A 22,917-nucleotide genomic window follows, 5' to 3' on the forward strand; every position below is an offset into this window, starting at 1 on the left:
TAGTAGTTGAACTGTTCTCCAAATCATTCCCTTCAAGTATACAGACACGTCTGCACCATTAAGTACTTAGTGATTAGCTATCCCCCATGGTTGTTATATGGAGTAGTTCATGTTCAAAACTTCTGCTCATTCTTTGGCATCTATGACCAAAGCAAGCCCATTTCTATTCTGTACCATAACCAGACACCATTGCCCACTTTGTGTTTACCATCAAAACTGGTTGGCAATTGTGGAAGCCACAATCAGAAAGCAATGAAAAATGTCACTCTTCCCTAGAGATTAGAGACTAACATATAAATCCTGTAGGCTGGAATCAATGTCAGTCTTAAACGGTCTGGAGCCCACCTGCTTCCTGAGGTGCTTACCCCATTTTACCTCTTTTCTTTCAAAACACAGGCCAGTCTTAACCTTAGTTCCCTGTGAACATCTTCAGGTCCATTCCAGCCCTTACTCCTTACCTTGCTCTGCTTCTTTTGGCTAGAATACCATCCTGCATGTCTTTCTACAATCCAAATCCTATCTAACACACAAGGTCCAGCCAAAATCTTCTACATGAGAAACTTTTCTAGACTCTAGGTCACAACAGTCTCTTTCTCTGAACTCTTGACCACCTATTGTATCAATGAGTTGGTAATCAATCAGAGACAAATACTCTGAGGTCCTGTACTGCTATCCAGTCCCTGTCTTAATCAACCTTTAATTCATGTACATCCTGTCTCCTTAAGCTTCAACAGCAAATGTCAATATTACTCTCAAGTTGTTTCACTTACTCGTCTTCACGAGTTCGTTGGTAAGCATCTTCAGTTACTTAACGCATTTCTGGTCATGGATCAGACCTACGCTATAGGTTACCAATAATTCATTCAAAGATTCAAGGCAGAACAAGATGCTTAATTTGCAAAACAGAATTCCACATTTCATTAGCATATTTTTGCACCTTAAAAAAACCACCCCATACATTTCCCATCAAACACATACCTGCTGAAACTCGGGGGCAGTCAGGCAGCATGGACTCCACTGATGTGTCTAATGGTTCTGAGCTGGAGACCCAGTTACAACAGTTCTGCAATGTAATAGAGACAATGTTCTGCTGAAACATAATTTAAGGCAAGACCAATTTACTAGGCTGCAGAGATTAATTTATCCAATATAACCAACCACTATAAGTATACTCTATTTTCCATACACTGTAAAAAGTTCTCTTATGTACATAGTCAGTAATCATTCATGACCAACATGACTATAGAAAAAAGTTTATCTTCTACAATCCAGCAAATTATCTGTGCTGATATTAAGAAGACATGTAACCTCTGTGAATGACGATGCAATATGCTCATAAGAGACAGCTAGGATTTTAATTAAGGGAAATTGAAAAGGGTGTCCATTTTTAACTTTTAGATGGAAATAACTATTAATTTGAATACGTGAAAGAATATTTACATTTTAAAACAAGTCGCCCGGCTAGCTCAGTCGGTAGAGCATGAGACTATTAAAACAATATTCTTTGTCTTTGTAGTAGTAGAAATACATTTCATAATTACTTCTCAAAATTTGGCCAGTATAAATATACTACTTTAAAAGTTTTTCTTCAACCTATTTCAATGAAGGCTGTATCAAACAATTCAAGAGAAACACAACCTGGTGAATTGTAGCTGTGTGTCTGAGGACACAAAGCTTTCAAGATTAAAGCTTAACCTCTAAGATAATGATGATTTACAACTCAGACAAATGAAATAAAAATAATCTGTATTTCTTCCATACATTGTAAGTCTGTATTTGAAGTCTGGCTTAAAAAATGTGACTAACCTCATATGGCTTTAAAAAAATTTCCAACACACACACACACACACACACACACACACACTGAATTTCCAGACAGATTTTATTTTGAAAGAAATCATCCTATCAATCATGTTGAAAAAATCGCTGATTGCTATTCTGGTAAACAAGCATGTATTGTGTATTTTTAGATGCTTGCTGTCCTGGTTGTGCACCATGGAATCCGTCCTCACTGTGGAAAGATCCTTGACTGGTAGATCAAGTGTCTTATTGTATTTCCTTAATTCATTCTGTCTGGAAGAAGATGTCAGCTGTGTTGCAGTGAGGAGAGAATTTCAAAGGCCCCAGTCCCCACCAATAAAGGCCAAGGAATGGCTTTTGAATAGATTTGTCAAGGCAACCCTACTGTTCTGGGACCAGGGAGAGCAGGAATAACATAAAGGAAGGGTTGCTGTATGAGATTAGAAAGTGAAGTTCACAAAGCATGGCAGATTTTTGTAAGAAACAGTAGATCAATGAAACTATTGAACTGTGTGGAAAAAAAAAAAACCATGAAAACAAACACAACATCTAGTAATGTTCTTAAATGCTTTCTCTCTTTTTACATTTAAAATGGATAAAATATTACTATTTTCATGTATTACAAAAGCTTGATGGTTTAAAGTGGATATGTATTCTATAACTTGCACTCCTAATCTTAATTAGCAGCTGAATGCAAAATTATACAATGTAAGAGGGAAGGAATTATAAAAGAAATGGGGTTTTAGAAGATATTTCATACATCTGAAATAAGTAAAATTAATATTACTATTGATAGAATACCACATCAGAGAGTTCTAGATAATGCAGAAGATTAGCACACAATTAGCCAGCTTTTATATACAATGTGACACTTGCTTGTAAGAAATAAGTATTCTCCAAAGCAGTGTCAAGATATGTAAATGGATGATTTGTTTTATCATTCATCACAACCCCTAATAAATTCAAAAATCATGACTTCTATAGGTACTAAAAATAGGCTCCCAATGATACAGGCAGATAGCGTCAATGAAGAATGACTTTCTCTTTCTCTCTCTTTTTCTTAAACAATTCAGTCTTTTCAATGACAGCAATTAGCACTACCGACAGACAGGCAGCGATTAGGTATATATTTTAATTATTATTCATCCTAGTAGTACGTCCAAATCTGATGAAAGTCGGCTATTACCCAGGTGATATGTCAGTCTTAATACTGTTCACTTATACTTCACGTATGTAAAACTGTGTCTTATAGGATATTTCCAGTATTAATAACAGTGATGGTACTTTACAATATGCAGGTGATTAATCATTTTCTAACTCGTTATCACTGACTTTAAAAAGCTCAACAAAATGGGTTTTATCTAGGTCACTTTTAACTCCAACATTTAAAGCAAAATATAGGTTAACATTTTGGAGTCCTGAAATTTCAGTTTTTATCTAGGCACACGTTTAGGCTTTGATCTCTCATAAAAACAGGGTAGAAATTAAACACCTTATAGATAAAGTACATATGTCCAAAGTTCTCTGGAATGACAAAGTACTGGTGTAGGATTGTAAAGGTTTGATACCATAAGTTGATGTATATGCGTGGTGTGTGCATGTTTGTGTGACATTTTTACCACTCTAGGAAAAATACAGAAAGAAGAGGGCAAAACAAGCTAAAAATATGTTTTCCATATGATAGAGTATAATGAAATAAAATAATGTAAACAAACTGGGAAATATGTGTAAAGAAGGAAATATGAGAAAGACATACAGCCATTACGTATGAATTCAATCTATCTAAAATTCCATGTTATCAAAACGTAACTCCCTATTCTGAGGTGTGTTTTTATAGTTTAGAAATCAAATCTCTTTCCATTGTTTTTTTCTAATGCCTGTTTTACCCCTCTTCTCAGTGCCCCAATTTGCACCCTGTACCAGTTCTTCAGCTGAGATGAACACTAGCAAAGAGTCTTGGAAGATGACAGAAGCAGCCCACTAGGAAAGCCCTATCTAAACTCAAATCATGCTGCACTGGGTTCCCAGACCCTGGGGATCTTATTCTCAGCTTCCCTGAGCAGACAGCAAGGCATGATGGAGTAGAGGTACCAACAGAGCCATGCCTGAGCCTCAGATGCAGCCCTGTCTCAACCTAATCAACAAGCAGAGAGAAAGATGCCCCCTTGGCCAGAGCCAGCAGATGGGGATGGATCATGTAACTAGAGCATCTCTGGGTCTGAGGGAAGAAGACAGAAACAGGCAACATAGTGAGTTTCTTAAAGGTAACTGTTTTCAATTCAAAAATATTTTACCCTGAAAGTATGACTTTACAAGTTTTTGTGGTTGTGAATAGTCTTCTTTGTGAAATCCAAAAGCTTGGGAACTACTGATACGGACGAGATGTGCCAATGGGCCACAGTGCTGAGTGACTCCCTCTGACAGTTAAACCAAGGGTTGACAATATTTCAGTGTAGGTATTAAATGAACTAAAATTTTTTATAAATAGGTTGTAACTTAGTATATTATGTTTTTAAGAGAAGAGTAGGTAGTAGGTATTCCGGTGCAAGGTACTTGGAAGTATTTGGAGATGCCTGTTGCCCTGGTTGAGTTTAGGTTTTTACTCATTTTTATTTCATTTGTGTGAGTTATAAATTATCAGCGTCTTAGAGGTTGATCTCTAATATGGAAGGCACTGTGTCCTCAGATAAGAACAACTACTGCTGTTCACCAGGTTGTGTTTCCAGGACTGACGTTCAGAGCTGAACGGTGATGGGTAAGGGTTCACGGCTATTATGCAGAACCACACGTTTGGCTTGGCTGGACTTTCAGAGGCCGGGGTATGTCAGGAAATGACATTTGTCTACTCAATCTTTTTCTTTTTTTTTTTTTAAATAAAAAGTATGTATTTAAGTTGTACAACATGATGATTTGATATACATATACACAGTGAAATGATTACTACAGTCAAGCTAATTAACATATGTTCTCCTTACAGTTAGCACTTTGTGTGTGCGTGTGGTGAGAGAACCTGAAATCTATTCTCTTAGCAAATTTCCAGTATTCAGAACAGTTTTATTAAGTACAGTCATCATGCTGTATATTAGGTCTCTAGACTTAACGCATTCTACACAACTGGAATCTTTGGCCAACATCTCACCTTCCTGACACTGGTAACCATGATCCTATTCTCTGCTAGATTCCAGGTATAAGTGGGACCGTGTAGTATTTTTCTTTCTGTGTCTAGTTTATTTCCTTTAGCATAATGTCCTCCAGGTTCATCCTTGCCCACTCAGTGTTTATGGGCCTGGAGCTTGAAGTAAGAAGTTCCTTTCAGGAGCTGCCTTTGGTTACTTTTTCCTCTCCTCATGAGGCTGGCTTAGTATGTAGGCTTGGTATTTTGGTTGGGAGTAGATTTTGTTTGGAATCATTGCCAAAAGTAGCCCTTTCTGACCTTTCTTTGAAAGAAATTGTTATTTTAAAATTATACAATTAATACAAGAATGTAGTACTTAACTTTCTTTCTGTGTGCTAATTAGAATTTTTAAAAATAAGCTTTTCATAGTAAGTGAATATTTAACATCAGTAACTTTACCATATTAACTTAAACATGCTTACAAAACAAAAAACAGTTTTACTAATTTACCGTATAATGAGAATGACTAGGCAATTGTACCATTGTCCCACTTCCAAATTTTAAAGCAGTATTTGGTGAAATAATGGAGCCAATCATCAAGAGACCAAAAGCACTGAGGCTTCACCTACAAGCAGACTGCTGTTTTTATGGACAACACTCCTGTTTAGCTAAGATGTTTTTCTTGGGAGAGGTATTTGCAAAATTGCCGAGTTTTTGAGCTGATTTCAAATGAAGCTGGAGTAGGGGAGATGGCAGGGCAGTGGGATGGTGAGGATCATAAAGACTTCCCTCCTACACCCTTCTCCCCAACACCTGTGCTCAAGACAACAGCCCTTTCTAATCGCTGAACCTAGGCTTGATTGCTCTTCATTATTTCAAGGAATTATGCAGAGTGGAGACGGACTAAAAAGGAGAAAGAAGAGGGGATGGAGTTTCATCCTGAGTGCTGGGAGATGCTGGGCTCTAATCTTGCCAAACCACATTGAATTTTCTGGTAGAGGATCACACATTTAGGTGAGTCCCTACAAGATATGTGACATAGACTTCTATAGTCTCCCTTTTTGTTCCTGTTTTAGGGGAGAGCTCTGAGCAGGGATAATTTCAAAGCTCCATCAACAATGATCTAATAATTTTTTATCTCTGGGATCTTATAGTGTTTTCTATAATAATATGTTTCACTTCTTTACTTCTTCACTGCTTTTCAAGGGATTTTCTTCTTGGTTATCACCTTTGAGTCTTACAATAGTTGACAAAGTAGATAAAATAGGAATTATTATCTCTAATTCCCAATTATGAAACAAGCCCAGAAAGATGGAGTGGCTTTCCCAAGACAGTAAGTCTTGGCAGAGTACCTGGTAGACCCTAGTAGCTCCTTCATTATTGATTTACCTAGTGAGTGACTAAGCCAGAATCATTATCAAAACTCAGTTATCCTAAGTCCTTGTTCTGCATTAATTCCCTTTTGTAAGATATTTTGAATATGCAAATCATTCATAAAACAAAAGTAGAATAGTGTTCATGTATCTTATTTGGGGGTGAAAAGGTAACAACAATAATAGCTGTGATTGACTGAACTCCTTTAAAGTACCAACAACTGTGTGATTTCTTTATATAAGTTTTTCCCAACCATGTTTGCAAGGCAGGTATTATATTTTACAGATGAGAAGACTGAATCTCAAAGATATTAAATAACTTGCCCAAGACTATACAGCTAGGTAAGTGACTGAGCTGGGGTGAGTTCCGGTGTGTCGTAATACAAAGCTCTTCATGCTGCTTTACACCTAAGGCATAACTGAGGGAACTGAAAGAACTAGGTCATTTATTAAATTTTATAAAATTTTCAGAAATTTCTTAAAAGCTATGCCTACAAAAAAAATTAATGACAGCTTTGATTAAATTAAGATGAATTCAACTACTGCCTATTTCAGTCAGATGAAAAAATGCAAAGATTAATATATTCTGATTTTTGAAGCAGACGCCTAATTCAGTCTTAGTTAGAGATACTTAAAAAAGTAAATCTAAATAAATTTTGTTCTATTTGTCACCTGGAATGAGACACGAAGAACTCCCAATTAAAAAATGATGAACAGGGATGTTTCTAGTTTGAGATAAGTACTAAATTCTATATTGGTTATGTGTGGGGGGAAAAGGATACTAACAGCTCATTTATAAACCTTGCTACTTATATAATGCTGGGAGCTGTTATGTATCCATTTGGACAGATAAACCGCAAAAAAAGAGTTTAGGCATGAAATATGCAAAATTACTCTTGAAAAAGTTTAGGCCCTTAGAAATGACTATTAAGGATGTAGATAAATTGTGAAAGGAGAAATGTGAAAAGCAATGCAGACAGAAGACACCTGGGTGTTAGAATAGATTTTTAAAATTCCCACCTTTATATGTTTATAACATTATGAGGAATAGAGTAAAAGTATTTTGGACTTTTTCATGATGAAAGTACTTTTTCTAATGGAGAAAACAGATTGGTGATATGATAACATCACTATGGGATTATATAGCCTAGTCTTCTATTTATTCAAAATTCTTTTTAGATATTAATTCTCTGGTCCTTACAGTGCACCAGGAGGACTGGTAGAAGTTACCCACTGTATCTATGGAGAGAGGTCAGCTGAGTAAATACCTGAGTATTCTATTAAAATACTGAAGAGGGTGGGTATAGCACCATGGTGGAGCACATGCTTTGCATGCATGAGGTCCTGAGTTCAATTCCCAGTACCTCCATTTAAAAAAAAAATGAAAAAAAAATTAGGAAGGTCAAACAGCTCATTCATATAAGTATGGATTTGATTAAAAAATTGCTATATCTTGGCATGGCAGATGTCAATTGCTTATGATATCAGAAAAGTAAATATAAATAAAAAAGATATTTCAGATATATATCTGTAATAGGAATCAAAGAAATAATGAGCTGAAAGTTTTTTGAAAAATGGGAGCAGGTTTAACGAGCCCTTGTTAATTCTCAGGCTCACTAGCCCTTAGGAAGAGTGAAAAGCTTTCTTAGCCTGAGGCTGGACCGTGACCAGCTCCTGTGTTTCTCCTCCCTCAAGGGTCTGGCAAAACACTATTTCAGCTTTTTACTTCTCCCCCTACTGGCAGCAGTGAGCCAATCCATTTAAGAGGGGCACATACTGGCCACCTTTCAAGAAAAGGATGAGACCCAGTGTACATTAAGCTTCTTTCTTGTGATTAAGCAGTACCAATGCTAAAGAGCTGGTGGAAAAATCCAGTATCAGGAAATAATAACCTCCTAACAGATCAAGACTTTATTCAGCCAAAGTTCCTCCTGCATGTTGTATGCATACCTATATTCCATAGAAAGCCGAAAAAGGGGAGGAGGGCTTTCAAAAAAGTCGCTGTTCTTCACAAGGGTTTTCTATTATTACTTCAGCCATGTCTAGTTTTCTCTCTTCCCTCTAAATGTTCCGCCTCTAGAAAGGGAGTTGGGGAGTGGGAGGTGATATAAACTGGTGGGGGCTCAAGATATAAAGGCCACACTCACTCATCTCAGCACTGAAAAAAAGCCCTGTCTCACCTCTCTCATCCATTCTCGAATCGTTTTGCCAGCTTCTTGATGCCACACATTGTGAACGGAGTCTGTCAACGCCACAGCAGTTACCTTACTTTTCACATCTGCTTCGCGTTGAATCATCTGTTTTGAAAAAGGAAAATAAAATGTTGGCTATAATTTTTTCCCTCCTGGGTGCTTAGTCACAGATAATGGTAATATTATATTAAAAGTGAAAAAGTAATATGCATCTCTTCTTCAAAGTTAGTCGTTTCTACACTGAACACATGCCCTGTTCTTGTCCAGAGATGTGAAGAGACCTAATATTTTCTTTTAAAAAGATAATACCACTTAAGTCTTAGAATTACACAGTTCTATCATCTTCCATGTCGTTTGACAATTCAAGGATTAAAGGGATCACAGGGGGAAAAAGGAGGAATCCCTGAGGGCCTCTTTCACAAGTTTCTTCCACCATTTCCTATCTCAGTGCTTCAGGGAAGTCAGTACCCGGGGTTCATGGTTAGCTAGTTAGGACTAACTTCTACTAGTTTTCAGTAGATGGTATATCAGTAAAGAATGATATCTTGCTTTAACTTCTCCAACTTAACTAGCAAGCTCTTCACCATGGCCTTGTCATTCCTTGGTGTTTTAAATGCCCACAGAGATCTTTCTCTTCAAAGCCAACCAATGTCATTTTGCTTTCTAATATATTTATGATTACACTTTTAATTCTTTCTATAGAATGTTATTTCTATAAAATTAAATGGTTCTAAAATTTAAAAAGAGCCACTTGGCTTGAAGAAACTGAAGAATTCATCAGTGGTCTGTAAGACAGAGAAACTGAAAAATAAGAATTCTAGATGAAAAGAGTCAGAAAATTGCTAGTGACCCTAATTTGATATGACAAATATAAAAAACTTGATAAAAAATTAGTTAAAATACAATAGGTAGTAGCCTTGAATTTCATAGCCATGTCCTCACTATTTCTTTGCATCAAATGTCTTTCTCCCTCTAAAAATGAGCAATTTCTCTGTCATTTGCTATTAATTTCTATGGATTGTCTATCAAAAATATATTACTGACATTTTTTAAAAAAGGGAGAATTCTGAATGATGATGAAAGCTCATACAGAGAACACTGCAAGCCATGCTTCTGATACCAAATGATGCCTGTTGGCATTCTGAATTAAAAAAATGTGTCTCTTAAATTTCTTTAAACCCTGCCTATGCCCATCCCCTTTCACTGAACACTACCTAATGGAAATCTAATTCACTGTTAAAGCTGCCTGAGCAGCATTTCCACACCTTAAATCTTTGTGCCTTGTGTTTTCTGCTTATATAATGTGGAAATCTTCAAATCAATGATGGTTAGCCAAATCATATTACCGCCAAAATTCACCTCGTGATACCGATATTTTTTAAAGCATAAAATAATACTCTAATTCAATACTTCACCTTCATTATTAAGTAGTTTGCTACCTTCTTCTAGATTTTACCTTAAAAATAGATTCTCACTGGATCACACTGGCACTAGAATGTAAAAATTTAAACTGACACTAAGATAATAAAGTCCCAAATTCCACAACAGTGAACCCACCTGGCTCATGGAGAACTTACATGTCCTTATTCTCCTTTTCTAAACAGTAACACTTTTAGAGATCTAGCTGTTGCTGAAGCTAGAAATAAGAACATGCTCTTCTGGTATTCTAAGAATATGTCTGCATTTAAAAATATTTGCCCTGAATTTTGTTTTGGTTGTTGTTAACACATGCTGACTTAAATTTAAGGTGTTGGTGTCTGAAGACACTAAATATTGAGGGCTATTTGTGAAATGATATAAAATTAAGAATTGAACAGGCTGAGGATTTAGTGTAAAAGTAGAAAATCTGGGGAATAATTCTACAAACCTGGAAAATGTACAGTCAATAGACTGACTACCAGAGGGGAAAAAATTTTGGTCAGTTTGTCCGTCTGGCTAACACTTCACATAATAGATGTGATGATGCGCAACTTTTGTTCACATCACATCAAATCACATTATAACCCAGCACGATACTCTCTTCCACTGTTACAGTCTCTTGCAGTTTAAAAAGCACTTCCACATTATATTACGAGAGGACAGGAATGGTCAAATTCCAGAGGATCTCAACCAAGAGCTGTTTACAAATGAACCCAGTAACAAAAAATTTTATATATTTGACTGTTGAGGATTAGTAGAATTGTAAATCAGTGAAAATCTTTACGGTTTCGTTTTGCAGACTATTTCCCTCTGTTTTGGGCTCGCTGCAACTTATTCTGAAAGTCCTGGGACTACCCTCACTGCCATGTCTGACCAGCGCCTCCGCTTCTTGGATGTGTTGGTGTGGTTCCCAGCAGCCTTCTCTCACCTACTGCCTCCTCAGGGGATGAGCACTGATGAGAAATGCTGTAGAAAGGCAATGGTAGGGGTAGACTGAATACAGAAATCAAGACTGTTTAAGAGACAGACCTTTGATGGAATATAGCTAAAGCAAGGAATGGGTGGAGGTGCAGCTGGGTGGGAAAACAACTTCTGTAAAAGTCCGTCATGATAGTCTGGAAAACCCAGAAATCTGAAAGGAAGGAACCCATATGGGCAAAGTCCTACTATATGTCAATCTAAGGTGGTGAAGTGATTTTATTAGGATCCATGGATATGAACACCTTTGAAATTCTTTGCAAAATTCTGTCTGTATATATATAGATATAAATAAATATTTTTATATCTTTATGTATATATATATATATAAATAAATATTTTTCTGGGAGAAGATGCTTTACTTTGATTACATTCTTAAAGGGATCTCAATCTCTAAAAATGTTAAGACAGTTGAACTCAGTGTCTCTGCATTCCCAAATGAGCTGTGAAGTATCTGCTAAGTGATCCCTTTAAACAATGACACTAAAGATCACTTTAACACCTATACAAATCTTTCAAAAAAAGACGGCATTTTTTTGTTGGTGTTATAATGTCTTCAGTACAGTAGTAAGGTATCAAGAGTTGAATAAAAGTGACAAAATTTTTTTTGATACTCCAGACATCAACATCCTAAAGTTTCATGGCTTAATAGGTTCTATGTGGTATAGTTACAATTAAAATCTTTTTGTTTTTATTTATGTATATAATATATATTTATATGTGAGTAGCACTTCATAAATTTCAAAATGAATACATAGTCATTCTCAGCTTACTTTGAAATAATATTGAAATGTATGTAAAACTTGTATCATTTTCTGTATTTTGGAGGAGGAAACTGAGGCTTGGAAACTCGTTAATGGTCACGCAGATATGAGTGTATGTCTGTGGCTATGTAAAGTGACATGACTTTATGTCTTGTGTTCCTTCATTTGTATCACATCTCAGTAACATAATATTACACTCACATAAATAAACTCATTTAATTAATTCTCTTTTCACATATACAATATTTCATTGACTTGGACATTTAAAAAAACGGTAAAAAAAAAGTCCAAATCCAAATCAGTAAGGAATGTTAAATTCTAAAAATCATGCTAAGATAAAAAAAGCCATGAGCAAAGTGAGACTATCAATAGCATTAAAAAATTATTACCACAGTTCTAAAGTAAATGATGTCTAGGATAATAGGGAAAATTAAATATTTCTATAAATCATATCTATAAATATTAATCATTATTAATCAAACATATTTATTTCTATAAATCATATTACTCTCATATTAATTTGAGAATTAATAAAAAATATTTGATGCTGTCACTTGATATTTTTGTTTCCCCCTCTTAATCCTATCCATTTATTCCATTTTTGTTACGTCTTTTTACTTTAGCTTATACACAATCTGCTCTTTCCTTCACTGTCTGCATGTTCCCAAACTGACAAAAGCTTAACTAACTCAATAAATATCAAGTCCTTTGAACAGAGTAAAAATATATACCATCCGTATGTAGGCTCATCTTATTATTAAAATTCTAGATGGGGTTGAAATTGAGAGGAAAAAGAAAAACACTTCTATTATTTTTTTTTCTTCCAGAGTAAGTGTAAGATTTTAAATATTAAGTAACTGTAACCAGATAAGACAGCTTATTGGAGTGTAAGAGCATTTGGTGAGATGGAGACCAGAGGACCAGAGGACCAGAGGCGTGGCACGGGAGGGCCAGAGTCAGCAGCAGCTACCTTGCTCCCCTCCCACAGGGTTGCTACCATCTCTCCCCAGGATCATGTAGACCTTTTCTGTCCCCCTAACCTCCCTCACCATGCTTTCTCCAATGCCCTCAAATGATGGACCTGCATCTTCACAAATATCTGGCCCAATCCAAATACTTCATGCCACCCTAAGGGTTCCTTAATTCCCCTTTTGCACCTACAAACTGTTGTAACTTTTCCCTGGGTTTCATTTCTTCCAGAAGTCTACCATGAGCTACTTTTAGCAAAGGAAAACACAAAGACTATTTTACTTCCACCAAATTAAATTAAAACTTGCTGTCGTAGCTTGGAAGATAAGCTTTTGAGGGCAGGCAGGGAAACGCTGATGTTAGAGGGAAGCTCTGTCACGGAATCTGGAAGCAGTTTCCTATCTCTGCTCCAGGGTCTTGGATTTTAGAAATTATAAATCCAATCCGATACTAGATTCACTACTCCCATCCTAAAGAAGTGAACCCTGAATTGGATCACCTTAACCTTAACCTAAAGAAAAACTAGATAATTTAATTTCCCCATATTTGTGATCCAGCAGGATAAATGTCTTATATTTTAAAGTCCAAGGGGACTTCCTGAAAGAGCCAGTGTGGATTAGGGGGGAGGGATGTATATATGTACATACAGATCCATATTTATATTTGCATATGTAACATATTTTAAACATGTTTTTGAGGGAAATATTTTAAAGTCTTTCATCAGCAAAAGCCATTACCTCCTTTTTCAATTCTAACATGTGTTACACATATGCACTGTTGAGGGTTACAGCATGTGAATCACTTGTACAGGAAAGAATATTCTCAAAGAAAATCAAATAACGCATGTTTCCTTCAGATTAGGATCTGACACTCCTGTACGTTTATAAATCTGAGGATCATTACTACTGTATGAGCATGAATGAATCATCACTCTGGTTAATAGCACGGCTGAGGTTTGAGCCGTCTTTAAAAAAATATATGTGTATAAATAGATTAGCTCCCTCTAGAGCTCCCTGAGTTAAGATTTCAGATTAAGTTGTTTGAAAGTTTGAAAAGTATGAAAAGCTGGTACCTTTCCACATTTTTGTTATGTAGATTATAATTACACTCAGTGCTTCTGCTTGAGTGTAGTCTTTACGGGACTTGATAAACAGATATTTGAACACAAGCCTCTCCCATCAGTTTACATTTCTGGGTGTACGTTCCCTGATGTGTGGTGCACTGCCCTATGGGCTATCAGGACAGGGTTACAGATGTGCCCTGGGCCAAGATGACTCATTAGCCGATGCTGGGTCTGTTAATGTCTTCCTAAAGATTCTTTTGTATAAGTCGGTCCCAATAGCATGCTACCCACAGAACAAATATCATCTTTGCTGTGACATTAAAACCTTGTCTCTGTCACAAGGCTCCTGAAGCACCTCTAGTGATTACAATGAAATACACACATGCTTTGGTAGATGAAATAGGAAGACTAAACTGCCCGGCAGGAAACTCAGACATGTATGATAGTTAGCTCTTGCATGTTACAATTCATACTTCCAATGTGCATCCAATATATATATATAGGAAAGGAGACGCTTTCAAGTAAGCAGTCTTCATAAGGAGTGTGTGGTTAGGTTCAAAGTCCTTGGCGTCAGTTCCCTAGGTTCAAATCCTTGCTCTGCCACTTCTGGTAGTAACACCGTGAGTGAATTATTTTAACTTTTTTTGCATCTTAACTTCATCACAGGTAAAAGGGGGATGATGAATACACCTAAGTCACAGAGTTACCGTGAGATGAAATGAAGCAAATCTAAAGCAACTAGCAGACGACCTGGCACACAGTACACAATTATAGTAGACAACCCCACAAAACACACGGCGCAAACTACTCCGTACGCGTAAACTAGTGTATTCTCCTTTCTCAATGTAGAAGGCAACAGAAGCTTAACTTAGAATGCATTTAATGACAGCATGACTTTTTAAAGAGTCATAGATCCACAAAGGAAAAAAAAATTATTAAGGGCTGCTTTTTCCTTAGAGTATGTGGTTCAATAATTCTAAAACCACCAGGCTGAGAAGTAGAAAGAGCTGATTATTGCGTCTGTGTAAAGTCCTGTAATAAGAATACTAGACCAGTAATAGTACCATGCACTTGAAAGTTAAAACAGAACTGCTGAAGTCATACTGTGGCAACTTCACTTTCCGGGCACCAGTGAACCCTTTCAGAATTCCTTGGGCCAGCAGCAAAGCACGGAGCCACGGTTTAGCAGTGCCAAGCTGGTGGTGAGAGAGCCTCTTTACGGCTGGTTTCTACATAGAGGGAGTACAGCTGACTATATTTTTAAATAGATAATCACAGAGATATGAAATATGTCCAGAGGAAGGCAGTATAGTGTTGTAGTTAATAGCATGCTGAAGCTTTGGAACAAGATGTCCTTAAATTTTTACTTTTGGTTAATCATTATAAGAATACAAAAATGGGAGCAATAACAAAATTATTATTAATCAAAACTAATCATTATAAGAATAACAAAAATAAAGAGTCACCTCACAGGCTGAAGGATAACTGAAATAAGGCATGTCAGCAATCAACACTGTCAATTACTATTACTATTACCTAGACATTCATTTCTGATTTCTAAAATGTACCCTTCCTTTTAGATACGACATCTATGTACTCCTCAGTGACATCAACATTTACACGGGTGGGGTAGCAGTAAGAAGTGTCATACAATTACTACACCCACCTCCACCCCTACCTTCTCCATTATGTAAAGTGATTTGGGCTTGCTTAAATGTTTTCAAAGGAAATAACTAGGTATAAATAAGATAACCATACATTCCCAGGACAGTCCTGGCTTATGTCTATTGACCTGGTGTAATTATTAATAGTGTTCCCTTTCGGGGGTGGGGGTGGGTATAGCTCAGTGGTGGAGTATGTGCTCAGCATGCATGAGGTCTGGGTTCACTCCCTAGTTTCTCCATTAACAACACACACACACACACACACACACACACAAGGAAAGTGTCCCCTTTTCACTGCTAAAAGTGTTTTGGTTTGGATGGTAAATTATACAGTCACTGTATGTATTAAGTATAATACAGAAGTTAAATGTTACTCTAGCAAATGAGTAAATTTTTCTGCCCCATGCTTAGGAATTTAAGCATCTATCCCAAACCTATAGAGTCATCACTACAAAAAAAAAAAAAAAATAACCATGTAGGAAAACATACAAGAAATATGTCCCAAAGTTCCTAAGTTCAAAACTTAAGGGCAAGCCTCAGTGCTGCGCGGGCCCCTCACAGATGGACATGCGGCCTCACACCCTGGGTAGGTAAACATGGCCAGCTGGAGCGCCACTGTAGCAACAGGCTAAGACAACATTCTCTTTTCCTGTGCTTTGAAGCTCCAGCTTCAATTCTTACAACCTTTGTCTAATTTCAGGAAGGAAAAGGCTCTCCACAGGCAAGAAGCCCAAGGGATAGGGTATGTAAACTGAAACTTCTTGGGTCACATGCATTTATGGAGATAAGTCTCCAGCCACCAGTTAGGGAATGGCAAGTTATGATTTATTATTGCAGGCAGCCAGAAGAGAGCAGTAATAACTTCCTTTTCCTTTCCTGCCTCGACCGTGCTGCCACGTGCAGACTCCTTCAGCAACAGAAAAGTATGTGGAAGGTAGGTTGAAAAGAAAAAGAAAAGAAAAACCAAAACAAAACAAATAATAAGTGATTGACAACCTGGGAGCTGGGAAAGACCAGTGCCTTACAAAAACACAAGATGTGAGGAAAAAAGCAACAGTTCGAGAAACTTACTTTGCTAATCAAGAAAACAGCAAGTTAATTGTAAGAAAAAAAAATAAAAGAGGTCACAGATTAAAAAAACAGTGTAAGGGTTCATCAAGGTGACTGATTTAATTAAAACGTTTTATTATGTAATGTTTTAAGACTGACCATAAGTAAGCAAGATATTATAAAACACAGATTTGAAAATAACAATGAATATACACGAAGTGGATATATTATAAAAGTCTAAGTAAGGACTAAAAACATTGCCAGTCCAAAAAATTGAAGGCAGCCTTAGCAAAGGAAATGGTTAAATGGTGACAATAGATAGTCTTAAACAGAAAAATGAGAAAACTTATTAAAACTTTGTAAATGTACTACATACTAAGAGATGTTTCTGATGCAAATAAGTGCCAAGTATGTTCATAATACTTAGTTTAAAAATCACTTATGAGCCTTTATTAATTGACATATACTAGAAATACTTCGGTATATACGTTTTGTTTTTTTTCAGTAACATTCCCCTTTAATAGCCTGGTGGGAACTTATACATATATAAGGAAAGAGAGAGAGAGAGAAAGACAGAGACAGAGAGAATGTATTTGTCAATCATTAAATGGTTTAAAATCTTGAGCCAAAAGGTTTCATTACGTCTCACAGGGGCAGGCATATACATTCAGCTGGGAGAATGTTAATATACTTAAGTTTTAAAGCATAGCATTTTCTTTAGGTCCAGAAAAAGAAAGATAAAGGGATATAATTTCCTGCCACAAAGATATATAGTAGATAACCAGAGTACAGGAGATCATGTTATTTAACAAATTTCTCTTAAAAGCCTTTACACTAGGTGTGAGGTGATGGATGTGTTGACTGGCTTGGCTGTGGTGAGTCTTTCACAATGTATACAGATATCGGGGTCATCAAGTTATACACCTTAAATACACACAAATATTTTAAACATATATAAAATACTTAAAAGTTATATTAAAATATATAAAATATGTCAATTATACCTCATTAAATCTGGGGGGTGGGGAAGCCTTTACATAGAATTCCCACATAGATATTTCATGTATTTGAAATTTTATTAAAATTTTCAAAGTTATTCTATAAATTTAACAATATTTTTACAAAAAATTCAGGTTCCAATTACCTGTATTGGTTTCAATGTATCTTAAAGACTGTATACTCTGTTACCTGGCATAAACAGGGGAGCAATATTCTAACTTATCAACTGTTTTAGGTAATAATATTATGACCATAAAGTTGAGGAAGATGTGAATTTTGACCTTCAGCGAGAGCTCACAGTTTAGGCAGGAAGGCAAGTTCTGATAAATTTTGTGGGGACCCTTTGAATTTTGAGTATTTATATATAGATTATCTCATTAGACAGAACAATTTCTTGTTCAGTAGATTGGCAGTTGAGGGATTACGGACCTGTTTTATAGATGAGGAAACTGATGCTTAGAGAAAGTAAGGGACTTATCCACATTCACATACTTAGTATGTGGCACAGCTAGATCTATTAACTCAAAATCTCACATCTTTATACCATGGCTACCCATGTAATATCCTACATTTTTCCATCTGAAATACTTATACTGGTAATTATGTATTCACTAGCTTTCTTTCCTACTGAAATGTAGGCTTCAAGAGGGAAGGACTGTATTTGCCAGGCCAATACCACATCTCTTTCCCTGCACAGTGACTGGCACATTTTGATTCTTTTCCAGATCTTACTTACTCTGGGGCCTCAGATGTTTCTGAGTTTTTGCCTCTAGAAATTCAGGGTCATCTTCATTTGACCATATTTCTTCAATGTAGGCTCAGGGTTATGCAGAAATGGTGTGGCACTGATCTAATCTGCATATATTGGTGGGGTCTTACTTTTAGATTCTAGTGTAGGCATTTGACCAATTGATATAATAAAGCAAAACCACCAAAATGTTTTTAACATAGGATGTGTTCATCAGTTATGGGTTATTAGAGTTGCCAAACATTGGGGAGAAGTTGACACTCATTTTTTAAATGGGAAAGTACCATCATTGTAATAAGTGTAAGTCACAGGCATCCTATGGTGTTTCAAAATATTTGAATAAGAATCTCCAGATGGCTCTTCTACCTAGGAACTTATGCTAAATACCTGGAGCCTGTGTGCCTGCTTAAACATTCAACTGAATGCTACTGCTGGAAGAAATTTCTATTCAACTAACTACTTATAAGGTTTATTTAAATGAATACTGTACTGACCAACAAATGTAGGACAATCCTTTAAGCTGGCATTTTAAAATATGATTCTGACGATACTGGAGTCATTTTTCTCACGAAAGCACAACTCACATTTCTGAAATGATAAAAGTCTGTGGGAATAAGTGGTTTGAAATACGTTCAACTGAGATAGGACTTTTAAGATTGTATTTACTGCACAAAACCATCTATCCACTGCATGGAAGAAAACATGGGGTTGGAATGAAAGTAGCTATTTACCTCTATGACTGTGGCTGTATCTTCATTCCACAGATAGAAAACATGTACATATACTACATGGAGTAAAAGAGCACTTCTGAGTTTATGTACGTGAACCATGAAGAACAGTCACTGTGCTCTAAGTGTCCTCTATCAATATCCACTGTAATGGAAAACGCTGGAGTAGCACTTCAGATCACTAACAGGAAGAGGAGAACCCTGAAACCTATCATTTAGACATCTGATGACAGCTCTGATGCGAGGTGGCGTTGAAAAATTTACACCGAGGAAGGGTTTATGTGTGAATGAAGGAGAATTATTCTCTGGGCTATTTTTTCAAATTCCATTTTCCTTCATGCGTCTGTTCATTAGCACTTCTTTGTGGGGTATTCCACTAGTTGAGTCAATGACTTGGGGTCTATATTCCACTATCATTAAATATTGCCTTAGTTTTATGAGTATGTTTTATGAATCTAAAATAAATATACTTAGGCGGCACAGTACAGGATGTTTAATAAGCAACAGTATTTATTATGGTAGGAGGCAGAATTTTTGTTACATCACACCTTTTGTTAAGTAGCCAATTTAGCCAATATGAAATCCTATAAAATGGCAAAGATATAAAAAAGAGTCAGTAGTTCATTAATTTAGAAAGTCAATTATATGTCACTGTTTCATATCAGGTTAATTACTTCATTTACATTTTTGGAATTTTAAAGTAGTGCATGAAAGGTGACAGATTGACAGCACTGCGGACTGAAATTCTTACACTATTTTCCTGAGTGTTAATAATATAAAAGACAACATACACAACAGAATTACACAAAGGTTTTATCTAATAAAATTATAAGTGAAATAGACATGGTGTGGAAATGGGAGAATGAGCGAGATGCTGTCAGAAAAACTACTAAAATAAGGTGAAAGGGAAATGGTAAAGTGGTAAATACTTTTATGTTGTTCTTCCAGGCACTTATGTACGAAAGAATGGAGGTCAAACGTCAGCAAAACATCAGTGTATCTGAAGGGAGGAGAGTCAACGATATTCAAAAGAAATTATAAGAAGAAACCCTGAGTGAAAAAGAAATGAAGTGATTCCTTGTGGGAGTAGTTATCATCACCAGGAGTATAATATGAGGGGTGGGAGGGAGCAGATACTACCACAGACAGAGCACAGAAAAAGACAATGGACAGAAATGCAGAACAAATGTTACATTTCCATAGTTCTGATCCTAACCCACTTTCACAAGAACCCAACGTGCCACTCCTTACTGTGGGTGTCACGATGAAATCTACCACACTACTTTCTGTCACTAAGTTGTCAGGAAAAGCAAAGCTTCCCTAAGTCTGTCTCATCCCACACAGCCACCAGCACATACTACGATCACAGAAAGGTCAATAAACTCATTGCTGGATTTTCCAATACATGAATTAAATGTTTTTAGAAGTTAATTTGACATTGATGCCACTTTTTATTGTCTGTGGGAGTGGGTGAGTTAGACCCTCAGGCCTTAAAACTTACATTCTAATAGTAATGAGCACAATGCAATTCTATTCCTATGGTCTTTTATATAAAAGAATGAAGTTACAAGGAGCATCATGTTTACTGAAACCAGCTTATTATATATTAATTCATACTGACATGGCTCTACCTATAGCATAGAAGAAAAGAATGAAAGTTGTTAGGGACATTAGAAACTATCTAGTCCAATTTCTTTTCATACAGATGAGACAGCAGGTGACTTAGATGTCACCTCTAGTTTCAACAGACACGGGATAACCCTAGCTGTAACTCCACACTCCTCAAGTGATAGCGCCTCTCCTGTACTTTTTACCATTGTCCGCCTAAAAGTGCATGTGCCATTAGTTCCTTGACAAGTCCACTGCTTTGCTTCCTTGTAATACTATCAGTTCCAAAGTGACAAACTATCATGCAAGTTTTGGGGCTGGCAGGCCACCAAGGTGGTTTGTACAAATAAACTGCTTTCACTCTGTGTACTAAATGGCTGTTGTTTTGTTCTTTTTTTCTGATCAATTTGGCAGGTAAAGTCAGTCAAACCGGTTTCTTCATGTAGACACTGCCTTACTATGGAAATGAATGTGGAAACATTCATCTTTGTCAGAAATTATGTCAAATTATTCAAATTTATTGGTGAATTACAGCAAACATCCCAGCTGATGAACATCTCAGTCATATGTTTTTTCAGAGAACACTTATGGTTCTAAAAAGATAACATTACAATGAGCTCCCTTTCTGAAACAAAGATGTTTGGAGAGAAGATGGGGTCTATTATTAAAGATAATAGTTTTTTTTAATCATAAAAAATTCCAGAGATGTCCAGCACTGTAAGTATTGCTGCTGTTTCCCCCTCTCCTTGTTATGGCCCTCTCTCAAGACCCCTAGGAAGCTGTCTCTAAGACTCTTTTTGTCAGTTTCCATCTTTTCCATACACACACTGCGGCCTTCACATTAACACTGCTTCTCTGGCTTGAGGTAATAAACGATTAGCTACAGCACAGTGGTGTGATGTTCATGTTATTCTTTGCTGTACTACACCCGGCCAATGTCTCAAAAATTAATGCAAGTATATCAGGATCTGAAATTAACTTTTTATAGCCAAAAGCAACATCCTGCTAGGAGGAGAAAAACCTATTATAAATGGACTGGCATTTGATTGCTTGTAGATGTGAGTACCGGGAAAATAACATTTCAAATTATAAAATGTTGAATATAACAAAAGCTGCCTGATATTGATTAATCAGTGTTTTGTTTATGCACTGATGAGGTCTAACTAGGTAGTACCTATTCTTTGTAAGTGACAGGTCTATTCCTAAAGATCAGAGATGAACCTAAATTAGCCGATGTCCTTAAGACGTTATGTAGAAATAAACAGAAAAATGCTTGTACAAAAAATAAAGACAACATTTCTCTTCGAAACATGTATTAACCTTGAGAGTTCTTTTTCTAAAAAATTATATAAAACTAGTCACATAATATATTTAAATGTATATGTTATTCAACAAACACTATCAAGAAATCACTTTGCAAACTGGAACAGAAAGAAATCAATGTAGGATAATGCATGTGTCCTTTCATCTTTAAAACATTTAAATAATTTCTCATTAAAATATTAATTTAGCAGAAACCAATTTGAGCTGCCATAAACCAAAGGTATTTTACAAACTCTATATAAAACTGCCCGTGTGTTTACAGTCAGGTATTTTAGTGGTGTTCAGACCAAGCTGTACTGTACTAGCAATATTTTTTGTTCCTTTTGGTTAGGATATAAAATATATGCCATGAAAACATTAAAATCTGTAAAAATACTTTATTCTAATTAGTCGTGTTAAAAATCAAGATCTTTAGCTAATAAAAACAAAGCATGATTTAACTGCATATTTTCATACTTATAAAGCATATGGCTATAACCCTGGAGGAGAAGAATAAGAATTTTTTTACCAGTTCTCTCATGGATCTGATTAATTAAGAGAACAGGGAAACACAGTTTTCTATATTCTACAGGCTACTGATTGCTTTCCACCTTTGCAGGGGATGTCAGGCAGAGAGAGGAGGAAGAGAGAGTTTCATTTTAAAAAACGGCATAACAAAGTCATTAATGCCCTTAGAGGTTACAGGTAGTCTTGTAGTTTGAAACAAGCTTAAGTCTAGAATGGACATTAAGATTCTAAAAAATGAACAGAGCACTTACATTTTAAAGTAGATCAAACTATTATTGTCAATTGAAAAAGTTTAGTTCATTATGTTGTCACTTCATTATCAATAACCCCAGCTCTAATATAGAAATATAGTTATGAATGGTAGCATACTCATTTTTCCTCTACTTAGTTTCAAGTGATGAGCTGAAATAGAAAATTAAGTACAGTCTTCAAAATAGTCTGGAAGAAGTGCAGGTCAATTTTGAACTAAGTACATGCTTAAAAATTACAAATAGGATCACTGAAATTTATGTAAGAAAAAAGGTACAAATTATTGCTATTTGTGGCCTTCATTCTTATGCTTTGATGCTCTGCTTATCTTTCTCTTGACCTTTATCCAAGTGAATCTCACTAACTCT

General features: G+C 36.1%; 1 protein-coding gene across 5 annotated transcripts in view; it reads right to left on the bottom strand.

Annotated features, from left to right (window-relative positions):
* Nucleotides 1-22,917, bottom strand: part of ARB2A (ARB2 cotranscriptional regulator A) — a 362,845-nt gene that overhangs the window by 121,343 nt on the left and 218,585 nt on the right. For all 5 annotated transcript variants that reach the window (XM_010987660.3, XM_031448348.2, XM_010987659.3 and 2 more), the window contains 2 exons: nt 8,469-8,585; nt 979-1,063 (listed from right to left, as the gene is read on the bottom strand). In XM_010987660.3, the coding sequence (XP_010985962.1) occupies nt 979-1,063; nt 8,469-8,585 (202 nt within the window). The remainder of the gene's footprint in view (nt 1-978; nt 1,064-8,468; nt 8,586-22,917) is intronic.

The sequence above is a fragment of the Camelus dromedarius genome, chromosome 3 (genome assembly GCF_036321535.1).
Source record: "Camelus dromedarius isolate mCamDro1 chromosome 3, mCamDro1.pat, whole genome shotgun sequence".
NCBI classification, from domain to species: Eukaryota; Metazoa; Chordata; class Mammalia; order Artiodactyla; family Camelidae; genus Camelus; species Camelus dromedarius.